Here is a 15,421-nt window from a genome sequence, read left to right as displayed (position 1 = left end):
CATGAGCTCCTCCGTGCGACAGAAGGACCAGCAGTGCCTTGCACGTCCTGCTGGCTGAGCAACAAAGCCCAGCTGAGCTGTGTTTCGGTCACCTCCGCACGAGTTTATGGCAAGGTGCTGCCCCCAGGACTCAGCCCCGGACAGCACGTAACATCACCCACTGCACCAGGGCACGCAGCTCCCACGCTACCCAAGGGAACACATCCCAGCCTGCAAGTCCCCAAGCCCAGTTCCCAGGTCTGGGATGGAAAAGGAACAATGTCGTGTTCTCTGTTCTCTCCAGGATGCAGGGATTTTGTGTTCACACCGGTTAGTCAGAGGCCTGCCAAGCTCTGCAGGGCGCCCCGTGATAAGCATCTGCCTCGAGAGCCACCCAAGGCAGATCTGACCTTGCAACCCGCAGATAAGCAGCTCAGCGTTGCTTCACCACCCTGTGCCCTCCAGGCTTCCAAGCTTGCTAAACAACCCCTGGCCCATGAGGATGGGTCTGAGCAGGTCCTGGCGTGGGGCCAGGCCTGGGGTGGGAGGCGCAAGGCTTTGGGGAGCAGCGCAGACATGGTAGAGTGGCAACAGGCATCTCCGCAGTGGTGCTTCACCGCCAGACTTCAGGGCTTCTCTAGCCTGGAACATTAAAGCCATGGGATACCTGCCTGGCACATTAAATCCATGGGACACCAGTCTGGAACATTAAAGCCATGGGATACCTGCCTGGCACTGGGGTCTTCACTGCCGCAACCCCGATTCACCTGAGGATATCTGGGAAGGCTGCAGCAAGGGAGCTTGGGCACTCAGATACGCGGATGCTCCCAGCACGGCCACACCAGGCGCACGCGCCCTTGCACACATCGGCACGCTCACGTGTGCCCGTATGTGCGCGTGCACCTATGGGGACATGCACAGACCCCAGGGAACGACCGTGGCTATTTCTCCCACCGCCCCATCCCAGCCCGGTTCCTCCCTTCCCTCCGGGTCCCGGCAAGTCTCACTCACGGCGCACTGGAGGATACAGTGCCGTGGGAGAAGGTGTCTGCGAGGAAACCAGCTCAGCCGCCACGGGGACAGAAAGGGCCTCGCGCCCCGACCCGAGCGCGTCCCCTTCGCCACCTACCCGGATCTCCGTCGTCACGGGGCACTTCACCAGCTTGAAGTTCTTGCCCATGTTGAAGCTGTTGCTGTAGAAGCACACCTTGAGGATGCGCATCTCCTCGCGGTCGGCCTCCAGCGGCAGCATCACCATGGGGCTCTCCAGCGTCCCGGCCAGGCTGCGGAAGGAGCTGCTCCGCTGGCGGCCCAGCGCCTCCGGGATGGCCGACATCCTCACGACGCCCGGGCCGCTAGGAGCGGAGCATCCCTTCCCTGCGGGGGGAGAGACGCCGATGGGGGGGTGCCGTGCCGGGGGCCCACGGGGAAATGGGGGACCCTGGAGGGGGGCAGCACCCTGCGGGATGGGGCACAAGGAGCCTCGGAGGGGGGGGACGGGGATGGGTGAGGAAACTGGGCACATGGGTGGGATGGGACACAGGGAGATCCCAGTGCGAGATGGGGGAAGGGAGGCAGGAGAAAGAGAGAGAGAGAAAGAAAGAAAGAAAAAGAAAGAAGAAAGAAGAAAGAAAGAAAGGAGGAGAAAGAGAAAAAATGGAAGAATGAAAGAAAGAAAGAAAGAAAAAGGAAGGAAGGACAAGAAAGAAAAAGGAAGGAAGAAAGAAAGAGAAAAAGAGAAAGAAAGAAAGAAAGAAGGAGAAAGAAGGAGAAAGAGAAAAAAATGGAAGAATGGAAGAATGAAAGAAAGGAGAGGAGAGGAGCGGAGCGGAGCGGAGCCCCGGGGCTGCTCCCAGGCGTGCTCATCCCCTCCCAAGCTGCTCCGCAGACCCCATCGCTCCGGCATGGTGCAGACCCCCCCCCCCCCATATCCTCATTTTTTCTCCAGTGGGCTTTGTTTCCAGGCAGGTTTCGGCACGGAGCTCTGCAGAGACACCCGCGGCCCTTCAGAGGGATCGTCCATCCCCCTAAAAACCACAAGCCTGCTGCAAAGCTAAAATTAAAGAATAATTTAACCGAAGGGCCGTAAGAGCTGTGGGATTTTGGCCGCAAACATTTGCAAGCGCGAGGCCCGTCACCGAAATTGGCTTTCGGGGAAGCTGTCGCCAGGCGGACGGGGGAAGAAGAGGCTGTGGTCACCCTGCGAGCATCTGAAAAACGGGAAGAAACCTCCGCCGTTCTTCCCCGCCGATGAGGAACCCCGAGAAATGCAAGACGCCCCGGCGGCGGGCTGCAGCGTCGGCACAGCGGGAGGGATCGCTGGAAAGCGGGGCGGCTTTGGGAGCGCGGAGCTGGACTGACACCCAAGAGACGCGGGGAGCTTCACCGTCAGCCCTGCAAGCCGATGCATCTGGCGGCGCGCCTCAGTTTCCCCAAATACCGGCGGAGGAAGAGGCATTACTGTGTTTTCTTGCAAACCGCGCTCTCGCTCGGTGCAAAAGCTGGGGAGATGACTATTAAAGCAGAATAGTTTCCCCCCCCTGCCCCCAGAATCGCAAGAGCAGAGCTCGCCTGACCACAAGGCGGGCGAAGCGCCGAGAGGCCGTGCACCGCGCGGCGTGTGGTCTGCCACGGCCGCCGGCATGGCTCATCTCTCGCGGCTCCGGCCTCGCCGGGGAGATTTTAGCAACTCTCCGTATACCGAACCGTTGCCCCGAATGGGGAGGAAAGACCCCTCCGGTGCCACAGCCAACGCGACGTGCGCTGCAGCGAAGGCAAAACGGGAAAAGCGACCCGCGTTCGCTTTCGTCCGGAAGGGCGATATTTATTGATGTCGATTTGCTCATTTATTTTTAAGGGGGATAAAACCCAGGAGCCTGTTCAAAGATGTCATCTGAGCCGAGAGGAAAGCAGCTGGGGGTTTTCTTTTTGGAAAGAATATTAAGGCTGGGTCGGCCCAAAAGGGGTTTTGGACCTTGGTTGATCCAAAGTTTTCTTTTTCACGACCGCAGTCACCAAGGGTCCGTCATCCCCAAATCCGCCAGATAAAAGTGAGCTGCCGGCTGCCCTGGGAAAAGCCAACGATTTGCATGGGTTGGAATAACCCCCAAAATGAGGAAAACTCCCCTCATTTGAACAGCAGATGCCCCAAGAGCAGGGCGGCTGGGCGCGCGCTGGGGGATGGCACCAGCCCAGCTCAGCCCAGCCCGGCCGTTAGCCTCCCCGTGGAAATCTCCGCACTTCACTCTGTCCCCCGGCACCGGCCAGCCCAGGCGGTGCCCGTGCCGCGGCTCCGGCCCTCGGTGCCGCGGCCGAGCTGGGGCCTCGAGTTAATGATTAAACAGGCGAGACGCCGTCTGCAAGCAGGAGCTTTGCAGGCAAAGCCTGCGCGCGCGTCGGTCCAGGCCCCCAGCGAGGGAACGGGCGGCGTGACGCGGCTCCGGGGTGAAAACGCCGCCCTGGCACGGGGCATAAACCGGGGTCGTCCCCGGGCATCCATCGGGGAGCCCAGGTGAGTCCGTAGCGCCTTTCCTGGTCTGCAAGGAGAGGGAAAATGTAGCTCGGAGACTCCAGAAACCCTCCCCGTTCCCCCACTTCCCCTTTGCCGCTGTGATCTGGGCAGAGGCGGCTTTGCGGCGAGCGGCGCCGCGGCGCGATTGCAGCTTGCGCCACGCCGGGGCCGCACGGCCCGAGCCCCCAGCTCCCACGCAGCCCACGCCCGCGCTCCGCCAGGACGCCGTGTGCCGGCTCCTGCGGGCTCCGGCTTTTTAAAGCAACGCCACTGAGTCACCGGCCTAAAAATACGCGCGGCTTCGCCTGGCACTTCCAGGGCTGCGCACGGGGTTTTGCTGGCAGCGGTGCAATTCGCCCTGCAGGAGCGCGGACGGCCCAAACTTTGTTTTCCAGGTTTTGCCAAGGGGGAGGAGGCTCTGCGTCTCCGTGGATGCGATGGAGCGCTGCTGCGGCGCAGGTGGGAGCTGGGACCCCAACTGCAACCCGCATCCCGGGTCCGGGAGCGCCAGGGTGGCGGAGCCTCCTCCACCGGCGCGTGCACGCACGCTCGTACGCATTTTCACACCGGCTTTTTCTTTCCTTTGCAGCTCTGCAACCCACATCCTTTGCAAAAACGCTCCCACAGCCCGTCTCCCTGCAGTCGATGTGCATGGTAACCATGTCCCCTGCTCGTGCTGTCTTGTCCCCGCGGGCCGCCGGGGCCGCCGGCCAAAGCAGGGACGGCCACGGCATCCCCAAGCGCCGGGGAAGCACGGGAGCCGCCCCCGCGTCGCAGCGGGATGTCGGGACAGAGCAGCAGCACCCGGCCGGGAGCAAATCCCACGCGGGCGAAAGCCGGGTTGTGTCTGCCATGCAGGACGGAGCGAGCTCTCCCGAAACCTCCCCCAGCTCCGACACGGAGCAGATACGGAGAAAACCGGGGAGACGGTGACAGCATCCACCTGGGAAGCAGGAGGCCAAGCGAGCCCGGCAAGGGGCGCGGAAACGCTCCACTTCAGGTTTTCCCGTAGCTATTGCTGCTCCCGGCTCCGGAGAAGAGGCTGGTACCCAGCGGTGACACTTCTCTCCCCCCCCTACAGCCTCCAGCGAGCCCCTACGGAGCATATACCTATATATAGCTACATAAGTGTATATATATATATATGTATTTTTGGTTATACATAGTCATATATAGCTATATATACCCAGAACTACATTCAGAACCGCCTGCTCGCAGCCCCCCTCTCAGACCGCCTCGGCGCTGCGCGTGAAAGCGTCTCCCCCCGACGCGGCACCAGCGCCTCGAGCAGCGGCTCCGCCTTTCCCGAGGGAGCTCGCTTCGCTCCGGCCGCGCAACAGCTTCTCCGGCCGGCGCCCGGGGCCCGCTCCTGAAACCTGCGGTCCCTCGGGGCTCGCGCGGCCCCCCCCCCCCCCCCCCGGCAAGCGGCGCCCCGGCGGGCACCACGCGTCCCTCGCCACTCCCAGCGCGGCGCCGGGGCTGAGCCCATCCGTGCCGGGACGGCGGCGGGCAGCATCCCGGGTGGGCAATGTCCATCGGCGCTGGCTAATTCACCGGCACGGACGGCGATAAAATCAACAGCGGCTGCACGCGCATCTCCACCTCCAGCGTGGCCGGTCCCCTGGACGGGGCTGGCGGTGGCAGCCCGCGTCTCCGGGGCACCAACGGGCTCGAGGACCCCAGGGACACGGCCGGGCCCGGGCAGGACATCCCCTCTGCGTCCCTGATCCGATGGGCAGCGCGGCGGCAGAGAGCATCCCGCTGCCCCCGAGCAGCGTCCGCGAGGGCCGTGGTGGGAGACGGAGCGGGGGGGGGAGCTGGCACGAACACGGGCGCCCGCCGCCTTGCCCGGAGGTGCCGGCTGCGCCGTGAGAACCGGGCGGCACCGGGATCCTTTACAGCCTGTGCAGGTGCAACCGGTGCCCCAGGTCCCGGCTGCACCGGGAAAGGGGGTCAGGCCGGGCACGGGATGCCGGCACGGGTGCAACCCCCCCATCCCGTCCCTGGGCAGGCGCAGGGGTTACCCGGGGCAGGATCATCCCCCGGGCGCAGTTTGGCTGCAAGGACGTTTTCCCATACGGACCTGGCCGGCAGCAGCTCTGCTGCAGCGCCCATCTCCCTGCTCCCAGCCCCGTTCCCCTTTCTCCAGGGGCTCAGCATCCGCCTTTCCCGGGGGGTCCCAAAACAAGGCGACAGCCAGAAGGTCCCCAGCGTGGCTCCGAGGCTCTAGTCCCATCCTGGGCCCCGGCACAGACCGAACCAGCAAGTTTCCCCGGCTGCTCCCACGCGCTCCAGAGACATTAAAAAAAAAGTTTCGAGCCCGGGGGCACCTTTTTTCCAGCCTCGGACGCACCTGGGCTGGAGGCAGCCCTGCCGCACCGCCTGTCACCGCAGCACCCGCCTGCGCCGGGGACCCTCCGGCCTCCCGCTCCCCTCCCCGGCCCCGCGTCACGAGTTCGCACGCGCTCAGCCCCCCCCCCAGCCCACCTCCCCGCGGTGGCGCCAGGTCCGAGCCGCGGCCGCGCTCGCCCCGGAGCCCCCGGAGCCCCCGGGGGACGGCCGAAGAGAAGCGGCGCTTACGGGAGAGACGCCCCGTGCCCTGCGTCCCCGCGTCGAGCCCGCCGCTGACTGCGCCGACGCTTCCTGCCTCTCCGCTCGCGAGCGTGCACGGAGGCATTTGCATACCGCCGAGGCAGGGACGCAGCCGCCGCCGCGGCCCACGCGCACACACACACACACACACACACACAACGTGCACGTGCACGGCGTGCCGGGCTGGATGCAGCTCCCTCCTCCCGTCCGCCTTTCTCGGTCCGGTTTCTTGCCGGGGGGACGCAGGGCGCCCAAGTCCCCGACGGGAGGTTGCGGGAGGCGACACCCCGGGGCGGGAGGGAGCCGCGTGTCCCGGCCGCTCCAGCAGGATCCCCTTCACCCCCCTCTGTTTGGGGCTGTTTTCCGTGCCGAGCCAGGCGTCCTGGCATTCGGTTTCCCAACCCGCCGGTTCCCGGCGTTTCGAGCACTGGAGGCACCGGCCTGAGTCCCCCGGGGGCGAGCAGCGTTCCCCGATCGCAGGGGCCACCGGGGCAGGGCCCCGCGCAGGGTCCCCGCTCTGCCCCAGGCCCTTCCCCGTATCTCTGCAGGCATTTCAATGACTCCTCGTCACCTCGCTGCAAAGGTTCGCAGCTTCGCGGCGCCAGGCACCAAAAATAGTGCGTTTGTACTCTTTTTCTATTTATTGCAACGGAGCTGCAGGAAGATCAAAACACGGGGTTTTAATACGGCGTTTACGAGCCCGGGTTGATTTGTCACAGGTTACTAGCCGAGACGTGCAACCGAGTCTGTTTTTCCTCAGTTTGCCTTTCCTTCTGCCGGCCCCGGGGCGCGACCGCTTTGGAGCCGAGCGGGCGGGAGCAAAGGGGACCCGAGGGACGCCTCGCCGCCGCCCTCCCGCAGAAAAGCCGGGAGCAGAGCCAGGATCGGCGCTCTCTGACCTATCGCCAGCAGTGTCCGGCCACCCCGGCGCTGTCCCGGCCTTATCACCGCTCCCCATATCTGCCCCAAATCTGCCTTGCGCAGCTCCCTTCCATCACTGTAGCCCTGTCCCCCGTGGGCAGAGGGAGGAGGTTTCTGCCTCCCTCCTGCGGACGCCGGTCCGGTATCAAAGGCCGGGACTGCGCCTCCTCTCCGAAAACTCAGCGCCCGGCCTCGGGGTGCTGCCGAGATCGCAGCGGCGGGGAACGGCCGGCTCGGCTGCAGTGGGCTGCCCGGCTGCCTGGTGCATCCCACCGGCCAAGCCTGGACCCCGTTCTCCCCTCTCCGTCCCCCCCGGCTGGCCTCCCCTCTCCCACCACCAGGGATTCCTCCTCTGCACCGGCGAAACCCAGCACGGCGCCCGGGACAGGCCCGAGGCCGCCGGGTTTTCGCCCGTCTCGGCGTGGCGACGGGGCAAGCCGCGCCGGGAGGACGGGCGGCATCGCCGTGCCGCGGGCGCCGCCACGGCTCGGGGAACCGACGGAGGCGGCGGCGGCGGCGGTCGCGGGGCGCCCTGGCTCCTCACGTGACCCGTCCCCGCAGGCGCACGCAGAGGAAGCCCGCGTTTCGCAAAGCGGAGGAAGTGACGCAGGCTCCGGTCGCGGGGCACGGCTGCCCGGCCCGGCGGCGGGAGCAGGGACGGCGAGAGGCGCCCACCCTCCGTCCCCGAACCTCCCCCGGCGCCGGCGCCTTTCTGACACCTTTCTTGCTACCGTGGCTCCTCGTCCCATCCCCTGCGGAGGGACTATCCCTTCCCCAGGCAGGCTCTCCCCGTTTTGGCACCGGGAAAACGTTGGCACGGGCGTTTCCGCGCCCAGAGATCGGCGTGAGCCCGCACCCCTCCTCCCCGGCCGATGCTCGGACCCCAACCGCTGGCTTAGGGGGGGCCTTACTTCGCCCTCGCCGCTCAAAAACCTGCCTCACCGAGAAGCTAAAGAGAAGCGCCGGTTGCACGCGAACAGCCGGGGACTGCAGGTATCAGCAAAGCCCTCCCGGGGAATTAGAAATAACACCCGGAGAGCTGCCGTCAAGCCCACGCTCGGCAGCTCAGCTGAAGCGGGTGACTCAGGCATGGGGGAAAGAGATCTCTGTGTTCCCGGCGCAGAGGAACGCTGTTTATCTGGAAAACGGCGAAAGGACGAGGCAGGGACCATCTGTGAAGGCATTTCTCACGCTCGGGAGGGGACAGCATCCCCGGAGGCAGCGGGTCGGCGGGCCAGAAGACAGGCTGCCGGCACGGCGGCGTCGGCAGCACCAGCCGCCCGGCTCTAGGCTCCCCGCGAGCTCCCCGCACGGGACGCAGGTCCCGCTGCGAGCGCGGGGCGGCAGAGAGGCAGCGGGATTTACACCAGGGAGGGATCTCAGGGACCGGTGTCCCACCACCACCACCACCACCACCAGAGCTGCGCTCATCTCAGTCCGCCGTCCACCCCGAGGTGGTCGCCCCCAGGAAATTCCACCCCGAACCACACAGAAGTGCCCAACGCCAGGAAAGGGCCCCTTGATTGGGAGCCCGGAAAAAACCTCCCCTCCCCGAGCTCCTGCTTGCTGCTTCCAGACCAGGACAGCAAGATACCGTGGGCACCAGCGTCTCCGCTAGAGAGAAGTCCCGTGGGGGTTTCCCAACTCCACCTCCACTGTAGCACCCGCTGGCAGGGCAAAGCCCCCCTCCAGCCCCATGCTTTGGGCTGGTCAGGAGCGAGCAGCATTTCGCTTCCTCCCTGAACGTCTCTGCTGAACAGCTTGTCCCAAAGCCCGGAGCTTCAAGCGCTGGAAGCGCGCCCCTAACGCCTGCCCGCAAAACGCACCGCATTGCATTGCCAACCGATAGCCCCGGAGCCAAGAGCGTCGCAGACGGAAACCAAAGGCCACTCCTGGCTCATCCTCCAGGGATCAAACTGGAGAAATCCGTATCAAACTGTTTGGTCTCTAGGTGTTATTTTTTCATCATGCAAAAAGGACACCTGTGCTGAGTTGGCGGGTTCTCCCTTGCTCCCCCGAATGTCCCAGCTCCGTGTCCAAGCCAGCCCGCCAGTCGCTGGCGATGAGCGCCCTTCAAAGAGCTTCTGCTGGGCAAGCCAGAGAAAGCAGCGTTCGTTCCCCTGAAAGCCCTCGCTGGCAACAGCAACTGCTTGGAAAGAGGCAATTTCAATGCCGTTTTCCATCAAAACATCATTTGAACGCGGGTGATAATAATGTTTCCCTCCTGAAAACGCCCAGGCTACGGCATCCGGCTTCCAACCCATCCTCCTAAGGGCCTGGGGTCCCAGGGCACCGCAGGCGTGTTACGGTCCCGTGCCGTATCACGGGGGTCCCGGGGCTCCCATCCATTCTTACAATTAACAAGGCAATTATTGTTCGGTCGGATGTTTTTTCTTGGACCTCTACAAACAGAAATGGACCCAGGGCTGGTCCAGCACCGAACATCAAGGCGACCGTGGTGTAAGGAAGCGGGTCAAAGCTGCCCGTAGCCCAGCAGAGCCTCCGGGAGCAGGGCTGGGGCTCGGAAAGCCCTCGAGCGCCGTCGTAGTGGGGCTGCTCAAGGCAGTTCCCGCTCTTGGCCCTGGTGGGACAACGCACGGGCAGGAGCCCGGGGCTGGACACGGCCCCCGCGGCCAAGGGCCGGCGACGGCATTGGAGAGGAGGGCGGAGAGCCGCGGCCGGCCGGCAGCAGCGGGACGGCGGCAGGCAGGCAGGCAGCAGCCTCAGCCCCTTCTCAAACAAACCGAGCCGTCAAAGCTCGCAGAACGCTGCTAAAAATAACGGGCGAGCAGCGCTCAAAGCCTCCCCTCGGGGAGGGGAAACAGCTTCCCAGGAACAGGGTGGGCGTATTTCCCGGTAACCTTTCTCGGCGAGAAGGAAGCGGCGCGGGCGAGGGCTCGCGGCGGCGCTTGCGGCACCGCGGGGAAGCGCGATGGCGGGTCTCGCGCCGCTCGCTGCGCATCCCCGTCTCCAGGCAACCCGAGCCAGATCCCACACGGCGCTGCTCCTGCCTCCTTCGGGAAGGCAGGGGCGGAGGGAAGGGCAAACGGCGGGTCCGGGATAGTTCGGGAAGGAACCCGTCGGAATGCTGGGACGGGGCGAGGGAGCTGGCCGGGGGCATTGCCAGCGGGACGCCAGGCGGGATCCAAGCCGTTCCCCTAAAGCTCAGGGAATTTCAAGCCCGATCCGCTTTTCCGCAGCCTGGAAAGGCCCTTGGCCTCGGTCTCACCACGCAGCCACAACTTCCCCAAGAAAACTGTGCCCCGAGCGCCGGCTCCGAATTCACCTCCCAGTCTCCCTTTAAAACTCATTTCCTTTTCAAAAGCACCAAGATCCGTCACTAAGCCCTCCGGAAATTTTGACTAGGTTCGCTAGCAGGTCCCACACTGCCTATTGCACTATTTATCTGTGCCATCCTGGATACCTGGATCCGCGGCTTTTTATCCACCCCCTCTGAAGAGCAAGAGGCCTCCGTCCTTCCAGCCAAGGGTGCGCCCGAGCTGCAGGGGCCTAGCTCACTCTTCAGCAGCGCCTGGGTCCGTAAAACGGGGGGAAGTTTGCATTTCTCAGGGTGGTTCAGCTGTGTTTTGGGAAATTAATTCCTGCAATTTAATTAAGCGTTTCATTTTATTGGTTGTGAGTCGTTTCTAGTGTGCGCCGTTATGCTGCTCTAGAGGCTTCTGGAAGACAGTATCTCCCCCAAACTGGAAGTAAAGAGAACATTTTCACCCTTTAAAACGTTTTTAACCTTTCTCTCGGGAAAAATAAACAGTTAAAATGTATTTTTAAGCATGAAATATTCTAAATGGCCCCCAGAGGTCCCTTGCAGCCTCAGTCCCTCTGCGGTGGCAAAGGTTTCATTCTGGAGGTGCAGCAACTCGAAACGCAGCACAGCTTTTATGTCTCTTGCCTTTAACTCCCCCAAGCCGCGCGATTTCCACCCTCTTTCAACAGATTGCAGCGCCCGTTCCCTAGTTTTGGCCTCGAGGCTTTGCTCCGCGTTGGGCCCCAGAAAACTCCGCGGACAATGACGCAAAGCACGCGTGTCGCAGCGCCGTGCGGAGACGCACCCCGAGCGCCCGGCCGCCGTGTTCCCCAGGTTCATCCCAGCAGGGCAGGAGGCCGTTTTGTTTCGCGGGACGCTGCCTCCGAGCGCCCGGTGCCAGCGCAGCGAAGCTCCCGCACCGCGTCCGGGAAAGAGGTGCTTAAGTCCCGATGTTCGAATGGCCCCTTGCTATCTCTGCAGCCGGAAGGGTTTGGCGAGGGGGGATTTTCCAGCTGTCAGCGCTTCAGCCTTCGGAGATAAAAACGGGCGGCGAAATGGCCCAGTTCCTGCCGGCTGGAAATTCCAGGTTCAGGGGCTCTCCCGTAGCTCCGAGGGGCCGCGGCCCAGCAGCACAGCCAGGTATTTTGCCCCGGGCTGCAGCGGCAGGGGCAGGGTCTGAAGGAAATCCCACCGCCTCCTCCTCTTCCTCCACCACGTGCTCTGCTGCTGATTCCCGTGGCCTCCCGGCCGCCGCGCTCAGGCTCCCGGGGGTTGGAGCGAGGCGGAGACGCCGTGCAGGAGCCCAAACCGAGCTTCCCGCAGCCCAGCTCTTGCTAACTCGGAGCCTTTCCCTTTGCTGCAGCTCAGCAGCAGCCAAATAACTGCTTGAATTAAGGAAAGCCCCCAGTTGGCACAGGGCTCGGAGGCAGAACGCCCCGGGCGCTACTTTCCGGCGCCGGCTTAGGAAGAGAGACCGAGGTCGGGCTGCCCGTGGCAGCGCTCGAGCTAAGGTGGAAGCGTATCGAGCCTGCGTGACTGCGTGGGCACGGGCTGAGGCTGCGCGGGGAGAGCGCGGGGCCGAGCAGAGCAGGGCCCACCAGGGCACGTCGCAGGCAGAGCTCTCCGGCATCTCTTAACAGAGCATGAGGCCAACGTGAAGATGCTAAGAACCTTCCTGCAGGTTAGGGCACTAATAGGCAACTTTTTATTCAAGCGAGAGAAGCAGACGCTTTTAGGCCATAATCCACCTCGCCTCTTTTCAAGTTCTCCCCAGGATGAAATGAATCATGCCCTTAAAATGCCTTTTTTTTTTTCTTTCCACTGACTGCAAGGGGAACCCTAGCTACGTCTTCAAATGCCGCTTGGTCGGACAAACCCTGTCGTATGAAGCAGCTGCGCACACGGAAGACGTCGCCTGCCCCTGAATCTGCAGCACTTCCTTCCCTCCATGAGGCCTGTCCTCACCGTTGGCGGAATCCCAGTTCGGGGTCAATGCACCAGTTAAGCTGCCTTACTGGCAGCCAGGGCTTGGGAGAAGTCTTCCCCCCCTAGGTGGCTGCTGGGTTTTTGCCAATGGCAACCAGAGTTGTCACGAAGCGATTTTTTTGCAATTTTTTTTTAAACGAGAAAAATTTGCAAGCTGAACATCTGCAAATGCAAAAAACCCAAATCGATTCTGCAAGGTCTCCCCGGTGGCTCGGGGGAGCTGAGTTTCAAACGCGTCGTGTTCCTGTTTCCTTCTTTGAGACTAGTTCCCCAAACAGCCCTTGGCGGCCCTGGCGTGACGCTGCCACGGCCACCCACCTCCTGGCTGCAAGGGCCGGTCCCCAGCCCCACGGGAGCCAACATGGGGGGCCAAAGCCGAAGTGGAGATGCTCCCATCCCTCGGTATTGCACCGGAAGGATTTCCCTATGGAAAAATCAAATATCGCCCCTCTGGTTCCATGGGGAAACGTCTCCCTTTGTGCCCCCCATCCCAAGTTTTACTTCTGCTCGCCCACCCGCCTCGGTGGAGGAGACCTGGGCATTACGTGGGCCGTGACGCTATGGCAAGTCAAAATACAAGCAAGGCTTCACACGAAAGGTTCGCGTCTCTGTCAACCGCTCGTGAGTAATAACTGTGCCAAGGAAAAAGCGGAATGATTCAGATGTTGTTTTCCCAGCCCCCACGGGCTGGAGGAGCCTGGGTGCTGCAGAGCAGCAACAGCCGTGCGGGGAGGCAAGGAAGCGCGGAAGGCTGGGCGCAGCGGCACTTGCGCTCCCGCACGCTGGACACGCGGGTCCGTCCCTGCCCCTCCTTCGGGGACCGCGCGCGCCCTCGCCGCGGGGATCTCTCGCCCGCGGAAACGCGGAGGCGTATTCGCAGCATCTCGCGTGCCTTAACCACGCGGCTGACACCGGTGTAGCTCCCGGGGGCGATTCCTCACCTGCGGCTCAGCCCTGCGACGCTTGTAGCCCGGCCCCGGTGATGGTTAATGAATGACGGACGCGCCACCGGATACCTGGGGGCGAGCAGCAGATAACTGAGGGCTGCCGCAGAGAAGCGATGTGCTCCTGCTCCCCGCCGGGCCCTGAGGGCATCCCTCACCCCGGGCTCTCCTCCAGCGGCAAAGGGACGAAGCAGGAATACGTGGAGGATACAACGGGGCACCGAAGTTGCCTGCCCCCTCTCCGACAGAGCCGATTTGTCCTGGAAATACCCTTGTGCTGGCCACGGTTTGGAGCCGAGAGACCCGGCATCAGCTCCTTAAGTCAGGAAGCCTCCAGGCGAGATCACGCTTTGGCCCAGCCACCAGCACTGAACTCCTCGGCACCTGCCTGCCTAAATTCGGGTGCCCTGTCCAGCTTGGTCCGGGCACCCACGGCCGCACGAGGCAAGCGCGTGCTTCACACCCAGCCTCCCCCCCTTGCTTCATTTCAGCAGCTCCACCAGCAATTCTAGGCAGTCCCAGCCCCCCCAGCACCTCCGAGCCCCCCGGTCCCTTCCGATCCCTGGCCAAGCGTTCGGAACATTCCCCATCCCCGAGGACCTGGAGTCAGGGCCAGCCTTTCCCAGCTGGATGCGGCGCAGATTGACCGGCGGCATCACCCAGCCCCAGGAGCGGGTTAGGAAGGGCAGCGTGTCCCCAAGGGGTGTCCACCACTGGGATGACACAGCCCCAGGCCGCTCGGGGAAAGGAAAAGTGCAACAAAAAGCAGCCTTTTCCCGAGCCGGACTCGGGCTTGGGTCCGCACGGGGGCTCTTGCATCAGAGCTCTGTGTCAGCAAGCAGCCACGGGCCCTGTGAAACGCTCCCGGCTCCCCGCAGCCCGGTGTGTCCGAGCCGGGCCTGTAAACACAGGCAGGCACGTTGGCCGGGCGCAGCCGCGCCGCTGAGAAAGCCACCCCGCCTTCGGGCAAACACGGACGCCGGCAGAAGATAGCGAGGCACGGCACCTCCCGTCCCAGCGCGGGGTGGCTCGGGGCAAGTCCTGCCGCCGAGCCCGGGGCGGCAACGTCTGGCCAGGGACCGGAGTGCCCGGGAGCTCGGCACGGGCTCCAGGCCCACCGTCACGCTGTGCCAACGCTCGTCCCCCTGCTTTCGCCAAGCATGCCGGCATCACCGCGAAACGCGACCCGTCGGCGACCCACGCTCCTTGCTGGGGTGGGGAAGAGCAGGCGCGGGAAGGGTTAACGAAGCTCCCTACCTTTCCACCCACCTGTGGAGCTGGCGGCGGGTTGGGGTCATGGGGTGGGGACTCCGTGTCCCCCACCCCGAGAGCCGCGGGGAGGGTGTTTCCAGGACGGGAGAGGAGCTTGCTTGCCTTCCCCGCCCGGAGGCCACGACGCCGAGCAGCACGCCCCGGCGGGCTCGCACTTCCTGGTCTCGGCTCGCTTCTCCCTCCGCGTTCCTCCCTCTTCGCCCTGCCTCCCTCGCGCGCCTTGCCGGCATCGCCCCGAGGCAGGAAGCATCCCCGGCCAAGCCCCCGCGGCGCCCCGAAAGCACCCGGAGACGCTCACCTTGGCGAAGGCGCTGGGGAGAGCGCGGGTGCCACCTTCGCCCGGGTCGGCCCCGCTGCCGGCTCGGCCCGGTGCCCGCCTCTGCCCTGCTCGGCGAGCGCCCGCGAGAGCCGCTGCCAGCACCGGCAGGCGTGGGAGCTCTCGCCAAAGGGGAGGGCCGGCGACGGCAGGTATTTATCTCGCGGGGTTGTTCACGGCGGTGAAACTCCTCCCCGCTGCCCACTTCCTGCACGGGCTCGCCAAGCCCGGCGGGTGCTGCTGACTGCATCCCGGAGCCGGCGACTTCCGCCGCGCCAAAGCAGGAAAAAAAAAGAAAAAAAAAGACGGGCGACGAGGAGGCGAGGACGGCCAAGGTCCGCTCACCTGCCCGCCCTGCCTTTTCCCCTGCCGCCCCGGGGAGACGGGTCTGGGCAGCTCCCCGGCTGGCCCAGGGCTGCCGTGCCAGGAGCTGGGACCAGCTGGAGATTTGGGCAAGGAGCCCAAGGCAGCCCTAACGGGGGGCAGCTTTCAGGGCCTGCTCTCGTACCTTGGAAGAGTTTGCAGGCTGCCCTCACCGAGTCCCGTCGCTGAGGGTCTCTCCTGCTCCGAGGCCGGCAGTGACTGCAGGTTGCCGGTTCGCGGTGCTACAGGAGGACCAACGACAGGAAAGAGGA

At 64.1% G+C, this 15,421-nt stretch overlaps 1 protein-coding gene across 2 annotated transcripts in view; it reads right to left on the bottom strand.

The window, feature by feature from the left end:
- The window catches only part of PTK2B (protein tyrosine kinase 2 beta), a 33,190-nt gene extending 18,669 nt beyond the window's left edge, over positions 1-14,521 (bottom strand). For both annotated transcript variants that reach the window (XM_067294473.1, XM_067294474.1), the window contains exons 1-2: positions 14,456-14,521; positions 1,109-1,356 (exon numbers count right to left, since the gene is read on the bottom strand). In XM_067294473.1, the coding sequence (XP_067150574.1) occupies positions 1,109-1,315 (207 nt within the window). In that variant the 5' untranslated portion in view covers positions 1,316-1,356; positions 14,456-14,521. The remainder of the gene's footprint in view (positions 1-1,108; positions 1,357-14,455) is intronic.
- Between the last annotated feature and the right edge of the window lie 900 nt (positions 14,522-15,421).

The sequence above is a fragment of the Apteryx mantelli genome, chromosome 3, assembly GCF_036417845.1.
Source record: "Apteryx mantelli isolate bAptMan1 chromosome 3, bAptMan1.hap1, whole genome shotgun sequence".
In the NCBI taxonomy this organism is placed as follows: domain Eukaryota; kingdom Metazoa; phylum Chordata; class Aves; order Apterygiformes; family Apterygidae; genus Apteryx; species Apteryx mantelli.
The sequence above is the reverse complement of the archived record's forward strand: the minus strand, read 5'-3'. Positions and strand labels throughout refer to the sequence as shown.